At 31.9% G+C, this 24,574-nt stretch overlaps 1 protein-coding gene across 2 annotated transcripts in view; it reads left to right on the top strand.

Moving 5' to 3' along the window:
- Positions 1–19,859: 19,859 nt before the first annotated feature.
- LOC129218389 (IDLSRF-like peptide) overlaps positions 19,860–24,574 on the top strand; it is a 220,304-nt gene continuing 215,589 nt past the window's right edge. For both annotated transcript variants that reach the window (XM_054852636.1, XM_054852635.1), the window contains exon 1: positions 19,860–20,081. In XM_054852636.1, the coding sequence (XP_054708611.1) occupies positions 19,952–20,081 (130 nt within the window). In that variant the 5' untranslated portion in view covers positions 19,860–19,951. The remainder of the gene's footprint in view (positions 20,082–24,574) is intronic.

Below are 24,574 nucleotides of genomic sequence, written 5' to 3'. Positions count from 1 at the left end.
GTATCGTATAACGCTCCATTTTTGATTACCCTAAACTCTCAGCTGTCAAATTGTTCTTTTTTCAGGGTTGCCAACCATTTATTGCGAAAATGGCGGCAAATTCAAATCTTGCGTTAATTTTGGGACACCCTTTATTCATGCAGGGAAGAATTTTCTTAGCAAATTTAGCGTTACTAGAAACTTTCATTGGAAGTTTTGTAAAAATAAAAATTCGGCCAACTTCAGCTAAATTTTAAGTCTTGACATTTTGCCTACAATAATTAGTCTGAACATTTCAATTGTATATAGTACAGTGACCTAATAGACATGACAGACATTTTGTTTAATCATTCTTTTTAGCCTGAATAGAGTCAGTGAGAGACAGACAGAAACAGCTAGAGACAGATAGAGACATCGAACTTGCTAACATTTTTCGCTCGACTTCATATTTGTTTCGTCTTTGCAGCAAACGTTTTTATCATTCAAATCCTATAGAACAATGCGTTGTAGTAAAAATGTGTCGAACGAAAAACTCCCGGAACATTTTGTTCAAGCTTTGTATCACAAGTTTAAAAAGCTTCGGCAGCTTTCAAACCGCGTCTTGCAAATGTCTTGTTTAAATGTAAAAATTTCAAAAAAAAAAAAAAAAAAAAGCAAGCGGTAAGTTATTATAACTCCTAAAATTTACTACGTGCTATCAGTAAGGACTCTTATCTATTTCGTATTTTGTACTTAAGAAAAAACACCCGCTTATTAATTCAAAATTATTTTTAAATAAGATAGAAAATGCATGATGTTTTTACCATTCATTGTAATGCCGTGTTACTATGAATCAGGTCCTCCATTTAGGAGGGGGCCAGGAGGGGTAAGTGACCTTCACTGACTTTGAGAAATCAGTGCATTTTTTATGCATGTGAGCATGTTTTTTCTTTTCTTTTCTTTTTTTTTTTTTTTTTGATATAATATACATTGAGAAGAACTGAATTGAAAAGAGAGATTTCATTAAAAAATAAATAAATAAAAATAAAACATTCTTCTGAACATCCTTAATTGTTGTTTCATGTTTATTTAAAGATTAAAATGTGTTTATCTTCTGATACCATTAAGAAAACGAATCTGTACTTTGATTATCATTACATCAAACTTAATTTTCAATTCAAATCCTTAAACACAAATTATAGAATATTGTTAATTTTAATTTCCTTTTACAAATAAAACGAAATGAAGATCTTAAAATTCCCGTTAAAACTAAAAACATAATATTAATTTATTTAATAACTGACAAGCTTATTCGTTTTAAAAATAACTGTACGTTTAATGTAAATTGCATAACATCATACAGAGAAAATTTACTGAGGGAAATGTTTTTTTTACTCAGAATTATTTCGTATACATTGTGCAAAAATTGCCAAACAAGTTTTTAGATTTGTGGAGAAAAATATTTTGAGACATGGAGTTTTTATTAAATAAAGAGTTCATCTCAAAAGTCAATTATTTCTTGCCATCAAAGTTGTATCAAAACGATGTCTCGAAACGGACGATGTCGGACTGGTTTTGAAAAAGCTTTAGCACTTTTTTACTTTACTTATTTTCAGCCACTAGGGCCTTTTAAAACGTAGTCAGACATTTGATTGCTTGAAATATTTATTAAAACAATGATGGAATGGTTTCAACTGCGGTGAACGCGATGAAATCGGTATACTAATATGTCAGGCGTACATTATTCGTTAGGGTCTGGTGGGGTAAAGTGGTCATAAAATCGTAGGTTTTCAACTTAGATGGATAATAAATGCAACAAATTCTTTAAAAGCTTAAACTTTTTTTATTGTTATTTTACATTGCATTACTAAAGAACACGGTACATTGAATTTTAGGAAGAAAAATATTGATTTTAATAGTTTTATAAAGCTTTCTTTTCCCTATGTTTTTATGACCACTTTACCCCATGGGGTGGGGGAAAGTGGTCATAGCATGGGGTAAAGTGGTCATAGTTAAAAATAGATGAAAAATCATTATAAAGAACTCTAATACTTGTATATTTCAGTTGTTTATATAGTTACAAGTATATTTACGAGTACATGCTTGTATACACGAATATCTACGTGTCGTGTTATACACGAGTAAACACGTTCCTATAGGAGTAGATACATGTATATATCAGATACATGCATGCACGTGCCTACTCAAGTATATACGTGTATATACGAGTATATAAGCATGTATACGTGATTACCTACAGAAGTGTATACGTGTCTACATGAGTACATACGTGTCACATGTATATATGTGTCACGTATATGTACGTGTCATATATATATAAGAGTATATACGCTTATAAACGAATATCATATGCGCGTCTGCACTTGTACCTCGAGAAAGTACGTGCATACTTGAGTATATATTTGTATAGTAGACGTATATACGCATATATAAGTGTACATACATACATATACGAGTATACACGAGTTAATTCGTGGATACATCCAGTGCATCTTTGTACGTGTCTACTCATGTATATATAATATGGAAGCACGAGTATATACGCATGTATACGTGTAAACACGATTATATACCTGTATAGACATGTATACGTACATTTATGCGTATATACTAATGAGCAAGAGAATGCTCAAGACTAATATCCTCCAAATGCGATAACCTAATTAAATATATGACTAGAAATGCATGATAAAAAATAGTTGGAGACAACTTAAAATAAAAACCAAATTTATTTGGTAATTTAGTAAAGTTAGTTAAATAAAATTAAAAACATTTGAAACAACGCGAACTAGAGCTGAGCTATATCAATCTATTATCTATCTATTAAAAAATAACCCCGCATCGTTGCATAAAAGCAAACGAGCGCTCGAGTCAACTAGCCAGAGAGAAAACACCGAAGAAGTCTTATTTTCTACTCGAAACATTTTCTTTTATCCTAAGTGAACTCATTAGCATGCGGACGCCAAATCACCTTCTGATACACGCCAGCATAGCACCTGGCCAATGAGCATCAGGCACGTGCCGATCTGTTACGATGCTTCGCCGATTACGTAAAGGTCGTGACGTCATAGATCGGCGACTGCACGTGCGAGATACGTCTTCAGGCATCCGCATTAGAAGAAAGAAAAACATCGTTGAAAATTTCTCCCATACTAGGATTGGACAAGTGACTGATATTATGGTGAGATAAGTGGTGAGATGAATTCGTTAATTATTATATAAGGGGCGCTAGGCCAACAATGCCCCCCCCCCTCTCACCATCTTATGAACATTATTTTCTTATACATTTAAAGATAATTCATTTCCTAACAAATCTCAATACCAGCTCTAGTTTTACAAAAAGATTTTGAATAAATATAAACATGATTAGTAGATTAGTTAAATACAACAACAAGCAAATTCATTTATAACAAAATATCACTCAATCCGATTCCAGTCCGTTCAAACTGTCCATTTTCCAAGTCAGTAAAAAGTCCGAAAAAAAATCAGTCCAATGTCAAAAACACATTCAATCTGCAAAAATTGAAAAACCTTGGCGAGTATACAAATACTTGGTATAAACACATTTGAACAGTACAAATATAAACTGTAAAACGCAAAAAAAAATATATATATATATATAACTTTAACCCGTTCCCAATAGTTAAAAATAGTTTACTTTTCCCACATTACTACATTTTCAAAAAATTAAATTACTAAAAATATCACAAAAACAATTACATTACAAAAACATTTTCATTGAACTTTATTAGTTCAGATCGAGACAAAGGCTTAGTAAATACATCAGACATGTTATTTTTACTTCTAACAAATTCAACATCAAATATATCTTTATAAATTAAATCGCGTATATAAAAAAGCTTTACAACAATATGTTTTGTCCTATAATTTTCGATCGGTGATCTCACAAAATCTATTGTAGCTTGATTATCAACTTTTAACACAGATTTCATTTTGTGCTCCTTATTAATTACCCCCTTATTAACACATTCATCAATGATTCTATCAAACCAAAGAAGTTCTTTGCCGGCCTCTGTCATTGCAATAAACTCTGATTCCATCGTTGATAAACTAATGCACTTTTGTTTAAATGTTCGCCATGAAATCGGCGATTTGTTAATGAAAACAATCTGACCTCCGAGTGAAGTTCTATCGTCCCTGTTAGATGCGAAATCTGCATCAGAATATGTTACAACTTGAATTTGATTGCATTGCAATTTAAGTTTGTAATTTCTAGTTTTAGAAACATAGCCTAATATTTTTAATAAACCACCCCAATGCTTTATACCGGGGTTATTTTGGAATTGGCTAAAAATGTTTGTAGCGTAACTAATGTCTGGTTTTGTTCTGTTTGCTAGAAACGAAAGATAACCTAATAAACTCCTGTACGGTATTTTTGACATATCTTGTACATCTTGATCGTTATTTGGACAATCTAGTTTAGTGTATATAATACCTTTACTTATCGGCAATGAGGAGATAGGGATATTGAATTTCTCAAAACGTTCATAAATTTCTTCAATATAGCCAATTTGACTTAATGAAAAACAATTCAAATCCTCCTCAAATTCTACGCCTAATAATTTTTTAGTTTTACCTAAAATTTTTAAATCAAAGTATTTTTGTAACAATTCTAAAACAGTTTGTATATCATTTTGACTCTTTCCAAATAAAACAATGTCATCTACATACAAAAGTAAAATTACAGAAGATTTATAAATATAGACACAGTTACACCATTCAAATTTACAAAAACCTATTGAGATCAACTTTTCTTCAATTTCGTAAAACCACAATCGTCCACTCTGGTGGAGTCCGTAAATTGCTTTATTTAGTTTACAATATAAATTTTCCATCCCCTTTTCTACAAAACCAGGTGGCTGTTTCATATAAATTGGTTCTGAAATAGGTGCATAAAGATAAGCATTTTTCACATCACACTGGATTTTTACCCAGTTTAATTTTACCACCAAAAGAGAAAAGAAAAATCTTATAATGCTGAAATTTACAACTGGCGAGTACGTAAGATCATAACTCTCATATTTCAATTGAGAACTTCCTAAAGCTACTAGGCGACTTTTGTATCTCAAAATTTCCCCATTTTCATTTCTTTTGACTGTAAAAACCCAGCGAGAACCAATTGGAGTAGAATCAGGCGGTAATTCGACAAGATTCCACACTTTGCGATCTTGCATCACTTTTAATTCTTCCCGCATTGAACTTATCCAATTGTCTTTTTCCCGCGATTTAAGGGCTTGTTTGTAAGTGTTAGGAATAATGATTTGATGTCCTAGTAATGCTTGAGAAAATTCATTAATTACGTTGCTGTTTACAGAGTTATCAATCTCTCCTTCAGTAGTATTTTTACCTTTAAAGCAAAATATATCTGGCTGATAAACAATATTATTTTTTCTGCAATATTTCTTTATATCATAAATTGATCTCAATCGTTTGTTGCTTCCTTTTTCAAAATAATAGATATCGTTACGAGACCCATCGGGTCTTGGTACGACTTTTCTTTCCCATTTTGTTAATTTTAAACATTTATCACTTTCATCATCTGATGATTCAGTTTCCCCCCGATCTGATTCTTCTGTTTCTGAATGAACTGGTGGCAGTTCGGGAATTTTTAAGATTTCCTCATCAGGAATTTCATCTTCATCTGATTTTGGTACATTTAACCATTCTATGGTGCCCATCACGACTCCACTGCGTTTAGACTCAAATTCGTCTTTGAAAAATTTTCCCTCATTAAATCTGACATTTATGGTTTCTATAATTTTATCACTTTCTGGAAACCAGATTCGATACCCTTTTGTTCGAAATGCATACCCAATTAAAATTCCTTTTTGGGCTTTAGGATCAAGCTTTTGCCGACGTTGCTTCGGCACACCAACGTAGGCTACGCATCCAAATGGTTTCAAATGTCTGATTGAGGGTCATTTTCCCCCATATAGCTCAAAAGGAGTTAGTTTTTGATCTCTATGACATACGCGGTTCCAGGTGTACGTGAAATACAACATGGCTTCAGGCCAAAAGTTTTTACCTATACCACTCTCTTCTAAAATTACCCTAGTACCATCTGCCACAGTTCTGTTAAATACTTCAGCCGCCCCGTTTTGCTCAGGGGTGTAACTATTAGTGAATTCATGTTTAATGCCTTCATTCTGACAAAATTTACTAAAAATTTTATTTGAAAATTCCCCTCCATTGTCAGTTCTTATTGCTTTCAGCTTTGTTCCCAGAAATCTCTCTGCCCTTTTAATATGATTAATGAGAATTTCTGCTGCCTGATTTTTATTTTTCAATGGGTACAATGACGTTCTACGGGAATAATCGTCAACTACTGAAAGAAAGTATCGTTCACTTCTTCTACCTTCAATACTCGATGGCCCCCAAATGTCACTATAAATTAATTCTAAAGGTTTCTTTGATCTAATTTTGTCCATTGGTTTGAAAGATACGCGTCTGAACTTTCCTAATTTACAATCTTCACAATTTACTTTATCATTTTTAAAAACTGGTAGACCCCTAGTACATTTATATTCAGCAGTTTTCTTTATATTATCGACATTTACATGAGCAAATCTTTTGTGCCATAATTCTAAGCTTTCAGTACTACTAGCTTCATAATTAGCATTTTTATGTACATTTTCTGAAATTACCTTTGGGTTAACAAAATAAATGCCATTAGATAATTTAGCTTTAAAAATTGTTTCACCATTATCTGATACAGTTACCAAACCTTTTCCCCCTTTAAAACATGCTCCCGCTTGGTCAAATCTGGGACCAGACAGTAAGTTTCTTCGCAAATGCGGCGAATACATCACATTTACTAAATTAATGGTCTTAGGACCGAACTTTAACTTTATCTCTCCAACCCCCTCAATTGGAAAAACATGATTTTGGACTGCTACGGCCATCTTTCGATCATTTACAGGTTCATATTTATGGAAAAAGTTCTTATTATTTGCAAAGTGATGGCTGGCCGCCGAATCAAATGCCCATGATGAAGGATTACAGTCTATCTCGTTAAAGTTCGCTTCCGAAATAAAAAATGTTTTGGAAGGGTACTCACACTTTTTCGGCGATGAGGAGCTGCCTCTTCTGGTATACTGGTTCCTGTTTCTTCCTCTTGACCTCCTCTGGCCATAACTTGACTTCTTGGAGCTTGTGGATGGACTTCCTGCGCGGTTCCTCTCTGGAAAACTACAATCTTTGCGGATGTGGCCTGTACGTCCGCAATTATAACACGATCTTTTTTCTTTTGGAGCAACGTAGTTGGCGCTAATATTATCCTCGTCCTTCAGCTTTAATCTGCTCTCTTCAGAAATTAAGTCCTGTACTATCCCATCAAAAGAAAAATCCTCGGGTTTCTTTCTCAAAATTGATTGGCAAATGCTGTCATATTCCGATGGAAGATATCTCAAAACTTGAAAATTTAAGTATGACTCCGAAAAATTCTTGTCGATTCCCTTTATCCTGTCATAAATTCGACGAATTCTTGATGCGAAGAGATTTATGGATTCGCCTTGCTCAATTCGACAGTTTGTTAACTCAGTAAAAGTTCTCATATGCACACACCTGTTATCAGGATAAAAGTGTGCTTTTAGACATTCCCATGATTTTTCTGGCGACTCACAATGCTCTATTATTCTTTTGAATTCGTTGTCTACAAACAAATATATTAAAGATAATGCCGCTCGTTCTCTGGCCAAAAACTCACGAACGTCTCCCTCAGTAAATCCTGAATCTTTAGAGACTACTGGCACTGTTTCCTTACCAGTTACAATGTCCCAGGCGTTTTTCTCCATCAGGACAAATTTCATGTCTGCTGCCCATGACACATAATTTGTGCCATTTAATTTCTCAATAGTTATCTGAGGATTCGCCATTATTTTGACAGAAAGTCGGAAGACAATATCAATGAGAACTAATAATCTAATATTTATCATCAGTATGCTCTTGCCGAAAAAAATCTTCTATACGGCCCCCCCATCGAAAATTATCACAGACGTCAAAAACATCATTTCCATCTCCAGTCCTACTGAAAATATAGGCTATCGAAAACAGAGTCCAGGTTGCCCATAACCTTTTAATGAGCAAGAGAATGCTCAAGACTAATATCCTCCAAATGCGATGACCTAATTAAATATATGACTAGAAATGCATGATAAAAAATAGTTGGAGACAACTTAAAATAAAAACCAAATTTATTTGGTAATTTAGTAAAGTTAGTTAAATAAAATTAAAAACATTTGAAACAACGCGAACTAGAGCTGAGCTATATCAATCTATTATCTATCTATTAAAAAATAACCCCGCATCGTTGCATAAAAGCAAACGAGCGCTCGAGTCAACTAGCCAGAGAGAAAACACCGAAGAAGTCTATTTTCTACTCGAAACATTTTCTTTTATCCTAAGTGAACTCATTAGCATGCGGACGCCAAATCACCTTCTGATACACGCCAGCATAGCATCTGGCCAATGAGCATCAGGCACGTGCCGATCTGTTACGATGCTTCGCCGATTACGTAAAGGTCGTGACGTCATAGATCGGCGACTGCACGTGCGAGATACGTCTTCAGGCATCCGCATTAGAAGAAAGAAAAACATCGTTGAAAATTTCTCCCATACTAGGATTGTCAAGTGACTGATATTATGGTGAGATAAGTGGTGAGATGAATTCGTTAATTATTATATAAGGGGCGCTAGGCCAACATATACCAGTACATGTATGTATACACGAGAATATACGCTTATATACATGTCGTCTTACAGAGTGAATCTCAGCTCATGGGAAAAAATCAAAGAGGTGTGAGAGGGGAGGAAAAGAAGCAAGGAATCATAAGGAAGTTATAATCACTGACGCGCTACATGCACACAAAGCCAGAAACTGATGGATGCAAAGCAGGGCACAAATTTGTTGCACAAAGATGATTTTTTCTAACATTTTAGTTTTTAAGAAATATTTAGAGCAGTTGTTGAAAGTTACAGTCTGTAGTAGCTCTAATACACGCATCGCAATAAAGGCGCAGCGGCTGATGAAAGTTTTTCAAAAGTTTCGTTATTGCAACAGAGAGAGATCTGTGAATGCGACGCATGTATTACAGCTGAAGGCCACAAATTTCATAAATCGCTTTAAAATTTTCATGTTGTGTAAAATTGTATTTGTGTAATATATATATATATATATAAATTTGATTTTTTTAGCATCCATCAATTTCTCACTTTGCGTGCATGTAGCGCGTCAGCATTGTGTTTGTGAACATATGTTCCTTATCGATTCTTGCTTCTTAACCTCTCCTTAAACACCTTTTAATAATTTGCTCAAGAATGTAAACTCACCCTGTATACTTTTATATCATATGTTTGTATGTAAGTGTCTACTCGAGTTCGTACGCGTATATACGTGTCTACCTGAGTATATAAGTGTTCTTATATATATGAGTATAAGTGAGCATATACGTGTATAGTAGAATGTATAGCTGTATGGATAAAAAATACTTGCAGATACCCATATACGTATTTATTGGCGCATTTATGTGAATACGTCTATGTAAATGTCTGCACGATTATATATGCGTATATATACGCATATACTCGTATATTTAACCCCGTTTACTGTAAAAACAATACATATTAAGTAAAATTTATATTTAATTTGTATCTGCCTTATACCTAAAGATTAAGTGACATTAGAAGAACAATATTCGTTAAGCCTAATATTATGACCACTTTAGCCCATCTTACTGAAATTGTTCTAAAAAATTATCTAAAATAGATTCAGCTAACTGCTAATGAGTAAGAGTTCTTGAGACATGTAGGAAGCTTCCTGTACAGTCAATCTGTTCCTAATTCTAACAAACAAAATTTTCCAAGGATGTTAAAATAGGTGTTTAGATTTTAAAACTTTTCATATTCACGCAAAAAAATTTTTTTTACCGAATCAAATTTTGCCAGTTATAAACTTTTGTATTTAAAATGTAGTTTCTAACTGCCTTACTCTAAAATAAAATTTTCACATTCATTCGAACATTTATTTCCAAGCTATAGCCATTTATTTGACGTATGACCACTTTACCCCATTGACCACTTTCCCCCACCAGACCCTATATTTACATGTAGAGTTATAGGTAATAAATATCAAAACCTCCATCTATTTTCAGTTTGAAATTTAAGAGGGTGGAGTTGAATATTGCATCATTTCAATCGAGCTGGGTCGTAGATGTGCATAAATGAGGGGGGGGGAGTATTTCTAACATAATTATTTATTTTTTTATTTATTAATTTTGAGTTTTAAATACAATCCCATTGATAATTTTTCCTCCTAAATTACCTAACTTGGGGGGGGGGGTAAAGAATCCTCGGATGCTTTTAATCTTTTTAGCGAAAAGTCTATTTTTGAGAGATGAGCTTCTTTCGAACTTTCTAAACCATTTAGAACGTCTGTAATTAACGTTTAAATAATTAAAAAAAATTAGCTTATCGATGTTCTTTTGCCTAATATCTTCCATTTTGAATCACCTTCGATCAATATTATTATAGATTTTTTTTTTTTTTGTTTATTTATTTTTTTTTCAATTTCTCGTATTTTAATTTTTTTTTTATTTTCATCTGATTTTTGTAGCAATTTTTATTACTTATTCTGGTTTTACATAGATAAGAAGAGGAAAATGTGAAACATTATTTATACTCTATAAAAGACTCAAATAATTTTAGGATAAAATCCCCAAATTAAGGAAAAGACACAAAAACACTATTGCATTTTTTATTATTATAAAAAACGCAGAAGTCAATTTCTTTCAAATGATACAGAATTTGTCACTGCAACAGGTATTATAAAAGTGAATCAAGAAAAATCTACGAATTCACACACGCGAGGAAAAAAAAAAAAATGCAATTTTGTCCCATTGTTCCCCAATAAATGGAAACAGTGAGAAACAAATATTTTTTAAGTTAGTGAACTTCGAAAGAAACTTAATTTAGATGGAAAACTACGAATGTTTGTTATCATTTGGTTCTCGTATGAGATATTGCCTTTAAAAGGTAAATTTTATGTCGTCTTGACACACAGAAGGTCATCTACTGGGCATGTCCATGAAACTAAGGACATCAAAGTAAAAAAAAAATAGAAAAAATTAATTTGAATTTTGACAATTTGAATTCAAATTATGTATTTCGCAATTACGAGTATGTATAAGTCGGCGTGTGTGTTTGTGTGGGTATGTGTGTGTGTAGTGGTGTGTGTGTAGGTGTATGTTTGCATGCGTGTGTGTGTGTAGGATATGGACGCAACCTGGAGACGGTTTGCAATAGAGCAGCATCGGGAGGAGCCGGTCGACGGAGGTGCTGCAGAGGGAGGCGGGGGGGGGGGAATAAAATCAGCGTAACGCCAAGGACAGTCAAGTGAGAACAATAAGCAATGTGATTGCTCCAAAAAACTTTATTGTACCAGCAATTGTTTTCTTTCATCTGAGGTAAAAAAGACTATTTTTATAAAACTATGCGAAAAAAGTGATAAACATATTTTTTAACCGACTTCAAAAAAGGAGGTTATGATTTCGTACTGCGGCTTTTTATGTGTGTTTTCGAATTATTCCAACACTACTGGACCGATTTGATTTTTTTTTTTTTTTTGTTTGGAAGGGTATACTTCCCAGATGGTCCCATTGTAATTTGGTCTGGATCTGATAAGGGGTCCCGGAGAAATCCAAGAAACTTTAAATTTCATACGTCATGATCACGTGGTGTTGCTGTGATCGGTGTATTTTCACACTTTAGCTTTTGGCTTTCTCTTGAACGATATTTAATTCTCGCGGCACATGGATGATTAATTTTCTCAACGCTGCGCCGCATGGTAATTTTTTATTATGGGTATTACTACTGTATTTATTACTGCGTAGCAAAGCAGTAAATTAAATATATTTTGCTACTTTAATAGTTGAATCAATTACCTTAATATTTTATTTACTAATAAATAACTTTATTTAGGCACTAAAATATAAAGCTCTTTATTTAATATTCCAATTTTTAAATATATTTAGTGTTCAATAGAGGGGGAATTGAATACAGAACACCCCTCCCCCACGACTTAATTTATATTCTTTAATAATATACATTATAACTGTGTATGATTTCTGAAGTTTGACCAATATTCTGGATTTACTATTTCACGATACCGCCAGTTCAATTTGAAATTAGGGTTATATTAATTAGCAGGCTTCAAAAAAAGGAGGAGGATCTGAACTCGTCGGATTTGTTTTTTCTTTGTACAATGTTCCATAAATACTCTAAGACACCTGTACCCAGGGGCGTGCACAGGGAGGGGGGAGGGACACCTGTTGGCACGGTCCCGAGCCTGGAGGGGGCCCAATATTTTTGTAACTAACGGTGAAATATAGGGGTAAACAACATGGAGAGGGACCCGGAAAAGTCATTTGTGATGGACTCCAAAATTTCTGTGCACGCCCCTGCCTGTACTGATAATGAAAAGACTTTTTTTGTTTGAAACAGCATAGTTCATCGACTGTGTAATGTTAATCAAGTTCAGGTTTGATGAAATTGAGGGAACTCTTCAAATATCATACTCACATTTAAATCGATTTGTACTTTATTAACTTTGTATATCGTCTCACTTAGTGAACCGGTTTTTATGCTTTTTTTTGTTTACTGGTGATTTTGTTTAGGGGTGGTCTAACTTAGGTTCCAAATCTTTGATTTACCCTATTTGTTCTTTAGGGAAAATTTAAGGGTAAAACAATAAATTTCATGCAATTTCCCTCACAAACGATTAAATATAAAACCCATTGATAAACAAAGGCCATAAAACAAAGGTTTATGCTTTCTTTACCTATTGTTAAAGAAAGTACTAAAAATATATATTATTACGAGTAATGATGATGAAAATTTTGAATTAAGGATTCTCTGAAACAAACATAAAATTCATTCTAGTGGAATTTTTAATCTTCATCTATAGTGGAGCCATGTGAAGAAACATGCGACTTTTACCACGAGTTACATGACACTAATTGCGAAACATAAATTACAATTTACAATATTACGATTCTAAAATTTACATTTTTGCAAATTTAAACTTAAAGCGATTTCGTTTTTTTTTAGTGACTCGTGCATTTGCTTTCGGAAAGCAAACTTTGATAAAGTTGAACAAGTGATGAAGACAATTTTTTTTTTTTTTTGTACATAGTTACGCATTTGAAAAAGCCTTTCTTCACAGTCGTCGGAAGTCTCCAAGACGCACGCCGTGTTATTTACACCACTAAAAAGCAAAAAATAAATTACTTTAAAAAAAAAAAAACCGCTTTCAAAAAATATCCAGGAACTAAAAAGCAAAAAAAAAAAAAAAAAAAACTGATTACACTTACATTCTATTTCCTACCCAAACATAGAAATGAAATTTATTTTTCCTGTACGAAATTCAACTAAAGTAAACACCGAATTATTAAATAAACACTGATTTAAATTACTATACGATGAATTATTTTAAATACCTAACTAATTATATACGATCTCATAATTTTTAATAACCTTTTGAAGTCGGGGCCTGCTATAAACTACTATCTAACGTAACTGAGTAGGTTTAGTTTTAAAGACTAATTTCACGTATAGTTAAATTAGTATTTAATTCAGGATTCGGTGGGTTGTCAGTTACGTTATGTAGTTGTTTATAGGAGGCCCCGACTTCAAAAGGTTATTAAAAATTAAGATGCGTATATAATTAGTTAGGTATTTAAAATAATTCATCGTATAGTAATTTAAATCAGTGTTTATTTAATAATTCGGTGTTTAGTTTAGTTGAATTTCGTACAGGAAAAATAAATTTCATTTCTATGTTTGGGTAGGAAATAGAATGTAAGTGTAATCAGTTATTTTTTTGCCTTTTAGTTCTCGGGTATTTTTTGAAGGCGTTTTTTTTTTCTTTTCTTTTTTATTTAAAAGTAATTTATTGTAAGTTTTATGGACACATTTTGACAACACTACTCAGTGCCCATGTATTGTTGCATTAGCGATTCTAATAGTTAATCTTTTTTTTTTCTCTTAGGAAATTATTTGCTATGTCTACAATCTTATTTTTTATTGAAGAGTGGTTTATCTAGGAAGAGATTAGACCAACAAAAAAACTTTAAACTGTTATAATTATCTTGTAGCAAATATTTTTAAACTAGACCTCATACTACTGTTACATCAGTCACAAAATCGTATAAATGTTTGCATTGCTTATACAAAAACAAACTCAAAGTTTATGAAAAATCATACTGTCTTCCATTTATGATGATATCTTTAATATCAATCCCTTAAATATTTAGAAATAGTTTAATTTAATTATTTGAAATTTATTTAAAATATGTAACATCAGTCACAGTAACATCAACCTCATTTCTCTTTTCTTTAATAAATCTCAAACAAATTGCACAAATAGCATTGACTGCAGTAGAAAGGCAAAAAAGGAGGCGATATAAATTTTGAAATAAAGGAAAACATGAAAATTACAAAAAGTAAAGTATAGAAGATAAAAAGAGCGGATGATAAAAAATAAATAGAGTAATTTTTAAAAACCTAGTATAATTACCAAAGTTAGTTTGGAATAAAATTAAAAAGATAAATTAGGTGAAGAAGTAAAACAAGTAAAAACAAATTTAAGGTATTGAAGTCCCAGGTTTAAATTAGCAGCTGCGCGCGTTGCCCCTCTTAAAATAATGAAACCTTGGTAAAATCTGTTAGTCATTCAAAACGCTCTTTGTTATATCTTCACAAAAGAAAACTGCTGCTGTAAAAAATTTTCTGGCATGGAATTTTATAAACAGATACTCCTAGTTCTTCATGTATTATACATTTGAATAAAAGTGCTACATCATCGATACAGAAATATTTCTAAATATCACAGCTTCATATAAATTTCAAAGCTATCAGCATCCGACTTGCAGTCATGTTTAGTGATGTGCCGGATCCGGATCCAGATCCGGATCATTAGTGTCAAGATCCGTGGATACGGATACGGATCTTTTTTTTTTTTTTTTTAACCCAATTCAACTATCCAACTATCCTAGTTTTTCATTTGCTACGGAAGGTATTTCCGTCAGCATAATAGCACTGCTTCTTCAAAAAATGTCATCTACGGCGAAAATATAATCAAAACTATGATTTACTCTTTAAAGAAATCACCGTTAAAATTGAAGGAGAGTTGGAAAGAACGGGTCAACGCTGCATTACTGCTTAAATAGAATGTGCTAGATTACTTCTAACTTGCTTGGTAGATGCAGGATACAGGAGCAAGGGTGACGAGCTGATACTGGACAGGCTAGAAATATTTTTCGCATTTTATTTCAGCATATATGCAGCGCTGACCCATTCCACCAAACTTACTCCGACCGATAGAATAACAGAGCCGGGAACACCTTTACAAACAGTAAATAGATAGTTTAGTCTCACTTTTTTTGAAGAATGCCGAGAAAAACCAAAGTGAAGAATAACAGAAACCCCAAATTAATAACAGAAACTAATATTAAACTAAAAAAAAAAAAAAATGTCCCAGAGGGCCGATCTGGTATTGAGATGGATTTCGCGAGTCAGAACACATATTGTTAACAAATATGAACTGACAGCAGATAGAAATTTTAAATCATTGAGCTCTTCTCCTTATCCGACTATGAAATAGCTACCGATCACGCGTATAAAGGCTTTGAATTGCATAAAAAATTTCCTTAATACGATTATAGATTTTACTGTATATAACTTGGAATTTCCAAACAAATATCAAACGCAGAAAACTTAGTTCATTCAATTTGGGGTCAATATTTTTTAACGTACGGGTAAGTTTTTACTACTATAGTTCTGAAATACGTTAAGTCGGTTTTTGTTAATATTTTCGGCAATTCAAGTTCTGCAAAAACGAGGCCAAGCTAAGAACACTTTCGATCAAGTCACCTTTTGAACGAAAAAAGAACTATCAAAATCGGTTCATCTGTTTAGGAGTACGATGCCACAAATAGACACACAGATGCACTTTTAAAACTTATTACCCGTTCTTTTTGGAACTAGGGGTACAAATTGGCTTCTGAAATGATACCTTATAATTTAAATAGGGGATAAAACCTAATTTAAACGGAATTTAAGAGTTTTTTTATTCAAATATTTAAGAATTTTTAGAATAGAAAAGATCCGTTTAAGATCCGTCAAAAAAGTAGTGGATACGGATACGGATACAGATCTTTATTTTCCCTCGGATATCCGCGGATACGGATACGGATACGGATATCCGGAACATCACTAGTCATATTATAAAGAGTAATACTTTTTGAGTAATACTTTTTTCTTTAAATTCAAAGACTGTAGCAGGTTTTGAGCAATAACCCTTTTTTCACAGTAAAGGAGGAAATCACTTCCAGCAGAATATGTTCTAAAACTGTTGACTACAACTGGAAAATGGGTTCTTGAAGAATATGACAAACAATTGTATCACGAGAAGTTAGATTCATTGAAATTGAAAATTAGGAGTATTTAGTAACTGTCAGGATTCAAGCAGTAAAACATTGGGAATGGCCTGTCAATATGGCAGAAATTTATTATTCACATAAGAAAGGAATAAAATATTTAGTGCACTAGATGTAGTAAACGCAAGAGGACTTTTTATTTATGAAATGCATCAAAAATATAACTTTTAAAACTTTATAAATGAACTTTACTAGTACTTTAAATACGAATTGTACTTTCAAGCAGAAATAATTTATAAATTATAGCAATTTATTGTAAATGTAACATCAATCAAGAAATTTTCGTATCATCAGTCATGGATTTTAAATAATTTTTATACTTTTAGTTTCTAAGTTATTTCAATAAAACAAAGTGTTTTCATCAAGTCTGAAATCTCTATTTTAAGGGGAAGAAATCTGTTTAGATTTTAAGTTATTAGTTTGAAGAGAATTTCAAATTATATATAAGTCAATTTTCTCAATGTCTCTTCTGCGTAACATCAGTCACGTTTTTTATTCCCCTTAATTTCATACAAAATTTTGTTCTCGAGTCAGAAAACAAGTGTGGGGGCAGTGATTTACATTATCATGAAATTTTAGATCAATTTCAGAAGAAACAAAATTTAATTTCAAGACAGTGCTGAATTTATGAGTTAAAAATAAAGTCAAATTTTAACGTCAGCCACCGTGGACCGATCTTACTTCGTATTGTGTTTGAGACTGAGATCGAATGATTTTGATGCTTCTGGATTAGTAAATCTTCTTGAAATTTCATTTTGTGATGTAGCATTTGATAAGGATGACATGCTTTTACTGCAGCCTTTGAGTGTTTCTAGTTCAATAGCTTCTTTCCTGTCTGCTTCAGAAAATCTCCAAAATACCCTATCTGACTTCCTTTTTTCAAGGAATGTTGAAATTTTGAAATGCAAATAAGTATTCTTTAGCATATTACAAGTAAACATTAAAAAAATAATTTGAATAGAATAAGTACGAAAGGAAAATATTTATCTGACAAATTAATATCCGCAATTACAAAAAAAAAAATGTTAAAAAACTCTTGATTATAGAACAGTCACGAAAATAGTCGCAGTTGATTGCTTTGTAACAGCAAACAATGAAAAAAAAGTATATGTTAGTTATGCGAATTTTATGACTGTCGAAGTCATGAAAATTGACAAAATGTGCTATTGAAGCAGTTTAGCTTCGTAATTGTAATACACATAAATTTCTTCATAAAGTGTCAATAAAGAGTCAGAGTAATATTAGTTTTTATTTCGTTATTATTCATTTCGCATAGGTAAATAGAAGGGAAATGCAATGGCAACATGTTAATACTTAAACACATAATGGAATGAAAAACCAAGCAATAAATTGTGCTTAGCCATTATTAAGTTTTTTAATTTGTCGCAATAACAAAATTTTCAATTTAATATATACCAGTGATTATTTAAAATCCTAACAATATTGTCTCCAGGACGAATAACTTGAGAATTGCTTGACCCAAAAAGTTCTTAATTTTCAGACGAATTTTTTCAATGCATTTCCATTCATATGAAAACAATAACCCATTTAGTTTTCTCTAAGAAGATTTTTGAAAAACCAAAAAAATACTTTCATCACCAGGTCAAATATTTTTCTCAAATGTACTTAATTTATTTTTTTTTTTTTTAATTTTGTATCAACATTCCATACATAAAATTTTTGGTTGTAAGCTTCGAACTTAAAAGTATAAAATTTTGAAATTTTGAGGCCATACTTATCACAGGAGATTTTATTTGATTCAAAAAAAAATTTGTACATGCAATGTCCATGGGTATTGATCACTTTTTCGCTCCGGAAAAAAATTGCAGAACGAGGCACCCTAGTTGACAAATGTCTATCTCGTATCTTCTGCCCAGACTGTGGGCGGCAAGGGGTGCAGTGTGTTGCTTCAGTATACATATTGGGGAATAGGAAGGGGGAACAAACTTTCGTGATATGTGATAAGATTATACTTATTATCCATTCATGAATGGGATGAAAAAAATTTTTATCGAAAATCTAAAAAATATGTTTATTGTACTGAATTTTCGCCTCATTTCAAGCATCAAAGGAAGCATATTCGCTCTATCCAAAAATGCTTTACTAACCTTTTGAGGTTTGAAGATTGAATTTTTCCACAGTTCACAGCTTTTAAAGCAAAAATATGACCTTTTTACTGCATTAAAAATTGGATTACATTTAAGTGTTTTTGCTTTAAATAAAATTTGAATTTTTAGGCTCTATTTCTCACAGAATATATCATTTGATTCGAAAAAGGTTTTATATCTGTAATATACATGGGTATTGGTCACTTTCGCAGATATTACATTTCACTCCGAAAAAAAAGTGCAAAACGAAGCACCCCTTCATGGAGAAATTCAAATAAATTCATCCGAATGAATTTATGAGCTTTAGTGAGAAAAAAAATTTAAATTTTCTCTCAGTATTTTAAATTATGTACAATATATTATCGATAGTAGCATCACTAAGAATGAAGGAGAGAGCTGTATATGCACAAAGTGACCCCCTTTCAGTGGGTGACACCCAAATATATGTAAGAGTTTGTACGGCACATAAATATTTCATTTTTTTCTTTATCCGTCAACATTTCAAATTATGTACATAATTTACCAAACTCAGTAGGATCACTTAGGATGAGGAGGGAGGGGGCATTTGAGCAGAGAGACACCCTTCCGGGGAATGACACTCAAACGAATTTAAGGAGGGAGTAAAGTATTAATTCTTCAAATCTGAAATTTATTCCCAAATATTTAAAAATATGTTCTGTCTATGAAGCGTTTTATGCTTTATTTTTTATTGTAAGTTCATCCCTGAGGCGATTGATCCGGGACATACTGAAATGTCCCGTTTTCTGACATAACAGAAAATAACACTAAATGCTTCAAATAAAACTCTCCGAGTGGAGTTGTGTAAGAATTTTCATACCAATGAAATTAAATCATGCTTAATTATTTAATATATTTATCTTCTTGTTAAAACTGATATGAAATGACATTATTTCAAACATTTGAATACGGTTCATTTCTGGGCGACAACTACTCGCTACAATATATTTTTTTTCCTGTAAAACTCTAACCGTGACTGGTTGTAGCCCCGTGAATTATTTTTCCACTTGCTATCCCAATAAATAGTAACTTAAGGGCATATTCGCCAATTATAACGCGAAGGTAAAAGCTAACCTGTGTGTGAGCGAATGATGTCATCTCCCCAGCCTCCACCCATTCTCCAAAAGATCAGTAGGTGAGAGAAGCGCGATTGGCGCGTCCACCTGTCGGCGCATGCCCGCCACGGCCTTCCCAACCTGCGTAGGCCCCGGCAGCGCTTAAAAGCCCTGTTTCGGCGCGCCGGTCCTTTCGTACCGATCCACTGAGGGACGCGCAACATCCACGCTTCGGAGCACTTCCCACGGAAAGCCCTCTCTCGCTACATCTTCCAGCAACATGTTGGCCGGACGGGCAATCTGTTTGCGAGTGCTTCTGGCCCTGAGCCTGGCCCTAGTGGCACGCGGGGCCTATCTTATCGACTTCTCGAGAGTTTTCCACCACAATCTGGCCAATGTTAAAAGAGAAGGTAGGAAAATCAGTTTCTCTCTTTTCAATCGCGGGGTTTCCCGCCTTTTCATCTTTTCCTTCCCTGTTTCTGCTCAAATTGTGTAAGGAAATCAGTTTTTTTTAAACAAAGAAAAAATTCTGTGTGTCCTTCGAGAAATTTACAATTATGGAAATTTTTCTTCCTCTTTTTATGAATTAATATATTACAGTAATAATAGTTAACAATATATTTTTTAAAACTCAGCTTTAAATCAGTTTTTTTCTCTTTTAATTATTTATCCCGTATTCAGTTTTATGTCTGTATTTTTTACTTTTATGCGTCATTTTTATGCAGATTTTTACACACACACAAAATTACACATTTATACAGGTTAGCGTAAAAATAATATTGTCATGCCATGCTCAATACTTGCTGACATTATTTTAATCGAGTTTTCTATGCATAAGATAAGTTAATTATTTCACAAATTTCTGCTTTTTTCTGAACGAATGTATAAACATAACGGCCAACTTAACTAACATAGGTTAATTTGCTTAGAATTAAGTTAAAGCTGATTAAAAATTTCCTGGCTAAAAAGATTAACGGCCTTTATTTAATCCATGGGAATATGCAATTTCTACGATCATTAATATTTTTACTGCCTACCGATAAATTTTTCTCGTACAATGCTCAAGTGATATATTTTCATGTCTACTAATTATTAGATTTTTCAAGAAAGTTATCTGGTTGGAATTCCAAACTATCGTTTTTGTTTTAGATTTTCAATCAAAAAAAGCAGTTTACGATCTACAAACTATCTTTAACAGTCAAACGGACTTGATATTTCATGTACTTTAACTGCCTAATTCAGAGAGAACATTTCATTTCATGATTTCATTTTTAGATGAAATTTCCCAGTGGAAAGAAATGGCTTTCAAAAATGCATAATTTGATTTCAGAATTTTTGCGCCAAAAACAGTAAAAGTCGCTCCGTTGTCCGCAAGCCGTGCTTCATCGATTTCTGCTCGAGAGTTCTTTTTCTCAGCACGATTTTAAATAGGTTAGAAATAAAGTACGAAATACATGCTTTATTGCCAAGAAGATAGTTGACTACATCTGCACCCTAAATCTGTTTTTAATGTGTTTTCATTTTTTTCCTTTTTTTTTTTTGCAAAAACCCGTATAATCTCTTTTAAAAAGTTGTTGAGAAGAAACGTGTTGTTTCGTGTTCAGAATCATAGAATATGATTTCAGCAACCTGGTGCCCCACTTATTGGACGTCACTTTTTTCCAAAAAGATAAATATACTAAATACATACAACAAATGTAAAAAATATGTATAATAATAGCTACTTAAAGCATAATTATGTTAAGATTATATGCAAAAAACATTCGTAATAATTCATTCAGGAGACCATGAAAGTAACTTATGATCAAAGTCAGTATCCTGCTAAGCTTTTCTACGTAATTTTTGCAGTAAGTGTTACATAGTAAAAAACAGTTAGAAGAACGAAATCCACTTTTTCTTAAAATAAGTGATGGGGCGTAAAATAAGAAGCAGAAAAGTTCTTTTTCTTAATTAAATACTGAACAATTTTACGGAAATATTCAAACATTTTCATCTACAAAGATAAACATAAATTGTCTTAAAATTAGACATTGTTAAAAGTCGTTGACACATATTTTCCAATATTTAGCACAAAACAATTCAATGCTTTCCACTGAAAAAACGACATTATTTCCTCATAACAAGTGTGTAAGAAACATGCTACGCCTTAAACTGATCAAATGATACGTGTTTAATAGATGGTCGTTTTTTTACGGTATTTTTAAGTAATAAAAATCTTCCTTTTCACTTATTTTTTCAATAACTAGCATGAAATAATTTTTAATATATACATACATATATATATATATATAAATATATATATATATATATATATATATATATATATATTTATTTATTTATTTATATTAAAAATTCATATTATTTTATTCTAAAATTTCCCCAGGATACAAGTGCTTTAAACACGTAAGGTAAAAACAGCACTACAACTGTCTAAAAATGTCCAACATTCAAAAATAGCTTTCTTGGAGACTATTTTTTGACGTAAAATAAAATTCAACTTCAAATTTATTTTATAAATGTGCGTTAATGTCTGAAACTAGTTACTAACTTCAGTTTTTTGAAACAGAAAATAATTTTTCCCTATTTCATCTAGGGGCAATATGATCAGAAATTCAAACCACTTTCGAAATGGGAGATAAACTACTACCCGAAGCTTAAACAAAAGAATATACGTCCAACGTACGACCTGAATCAAAAAAGTATTTTTTGAGTTTTCAAAGAAAAAGAATAAGAGTAGCTATTTTGCTGACAATAATTTATCTCAGATTAAGCAGCTGTTTGTAGAAACTTTTCTGGTTTATCCTATTTTAAATACATTTTTTTAATAAATGTAGGGAAAATGAGGGCTAGCTGATAAGTGACTAGTTTTGTTGCATGTCACTTTACTTCATAAAGTCCCTTTAATTTCAAAGTACATGTCAATAATTTTAATTGAAATATAAATTTTAATTCTTTATCTAAGCCTACATTTCTACATTTGCGAGCGTCACAAAAGTATTCTATATTCATTTACAATATACAAATTAAAACTAGTTTTCACCAAAAAAATACAAAAAATATATTAATAACTTTTGGAAAAACGAAAATACTTTAATATTGTCATTAGTTTAAGAAGAAAAAGAAAGGAACAATTTAATATTTACCAATGCGAAATTCCATTGAAATTACTTTTTAAGTGCAACAGTTTAAAACCTTTCTCGAATCATAGTTTTTTTGCATCTGCATAATAAATGAAGCATTCCATGCTCAATAATTCAACCACAAATTAGTTTTGCGTCTCTGCAAAGTAGATAGTCTCGCATTTTTCAAACAGAAAATGTATCTAAACATGATTAAAGCAGGAAAAAATAACAAATTACGTATATAATAAAATTATCATGTTATGCTTAATTTGATTAATATTTACACGTTGTCTTCGTGAAACGTCAGTGAATGAACGTGTTCAAAGATTTTAAATTTAAACAAAAAACTATTTTTGGCAAAGCTGCTCACTGTCAGTTTTGGGCAACACAAGAAACATTCCTTGCTCATTTGACCCTCTGAAAATTTTTATCTTGTATTTTTCACGCAGGACTGCTGACCTTTTTCTTACTTTTTTACTGGTACATTATGTGATAATTACATCCATTTACGTATATAACAAAAGTTACAAATTATGCGCATAATAATATTTTCATTGTAATATAGAAAAGTGGCTGTGCTAGTTACATCCTAATTTAGTTGACTATTACTAGTAGAACATGCTTAATGCTTTCCAGACAGAAAATTATAGCAGTTTCATTTCTAATAAACGAAACGGAAGAAAATAATTTGTTAATTACATCACTCAAAGATTATGTATTTAGCGTGTTTTTCCAGTCAAGGGTCTGTGAACACTTAATTTATTTCAAAACTATCCAATAGTGTTTTCCACATTTATTATATTACTTTATATACAATATACATAAGCAGCGATGCGCAAAAAGTGTTGCGCAGAGTATTTTACATGAAGTAGTCAGCATTCTTGAAAGTATTGAAATTTTTACTAAAAATGGTGGAGGAACTTTGAAGTTTCATAACTAACAGATGACACTGACTAGACTGATGCAATAACTTTTTGATACAAAATTTTAGACTCTTCTGAAGTTTCTGACTTTTAAAACCATTAATGGAAAGGAGAAGTAAATTACAATTAATGTCGTGCAAAAATATACATTTAGGTAACACCAAACTAAATTACCATTCCTTAATTTTTTTACCTTTCTCCTGAAACCAATGAATTGAATCATATTGATAATGAAATGAAGCATTTCAAGTTTATGTATTGCCATTTTAAAGATGGTGTTTTTCAATCAGATCACAGAGTCCTCTATAAAATATTTGGTAAGTGAGAAAATACTTCACTAACTTAATAAATATATTAATTGGTCATGGATAACTCATTCAGGTAATTTGATATATTTTAATTATGATGATTGATTATTAAATTCTGCACCAGGAACCATATTATTTTTACATGTTTCTTGATATTTTGCATTTACTATGTATTACTTGTTTATCCTGTTCATGCATTTTCAGCGCCATAATATTTAATTCTGCAAAAACTTAATATATATATATTATATATATATATATATATATATATATATATTATATATATATATATATATATATATATATATATATATATATATATATATATATATATATATATATATATATATATATATTTATTTGAATAATAATCTATGTAAAATTGCGTCGCATTTATCAAAACGACTTTAGTACAGGTCTTGACCATTTCATAACATTCAAAGCGCATTTTGCAATTGACGAATTTTTCAATTTCCCGAACTAGATAATCTTTCACAGTAAAGATCTTTCTAAAACAAAAGTTTCAAAAAACAATTCTGACAACAATTTC

Source organism: Uloborus diversus, chromosome 3, assembly GCF_026930045.1.
Source record: "Uloborus diversus isolate 005 chromosome 3, Udiv.v.3.1, whole genome shotgun sequence".
Taxonomy (NCBI): Eukaryota; Metazoa; Arthropoda; class Arachnida; order Araneae; family Uloboridae; genus Uloborus; species Uloborus diversus.
Note: the sequence above shows the minus strand (reverse complement) of the source record. Positions and strands in the feature narration are given on the sequence as shown.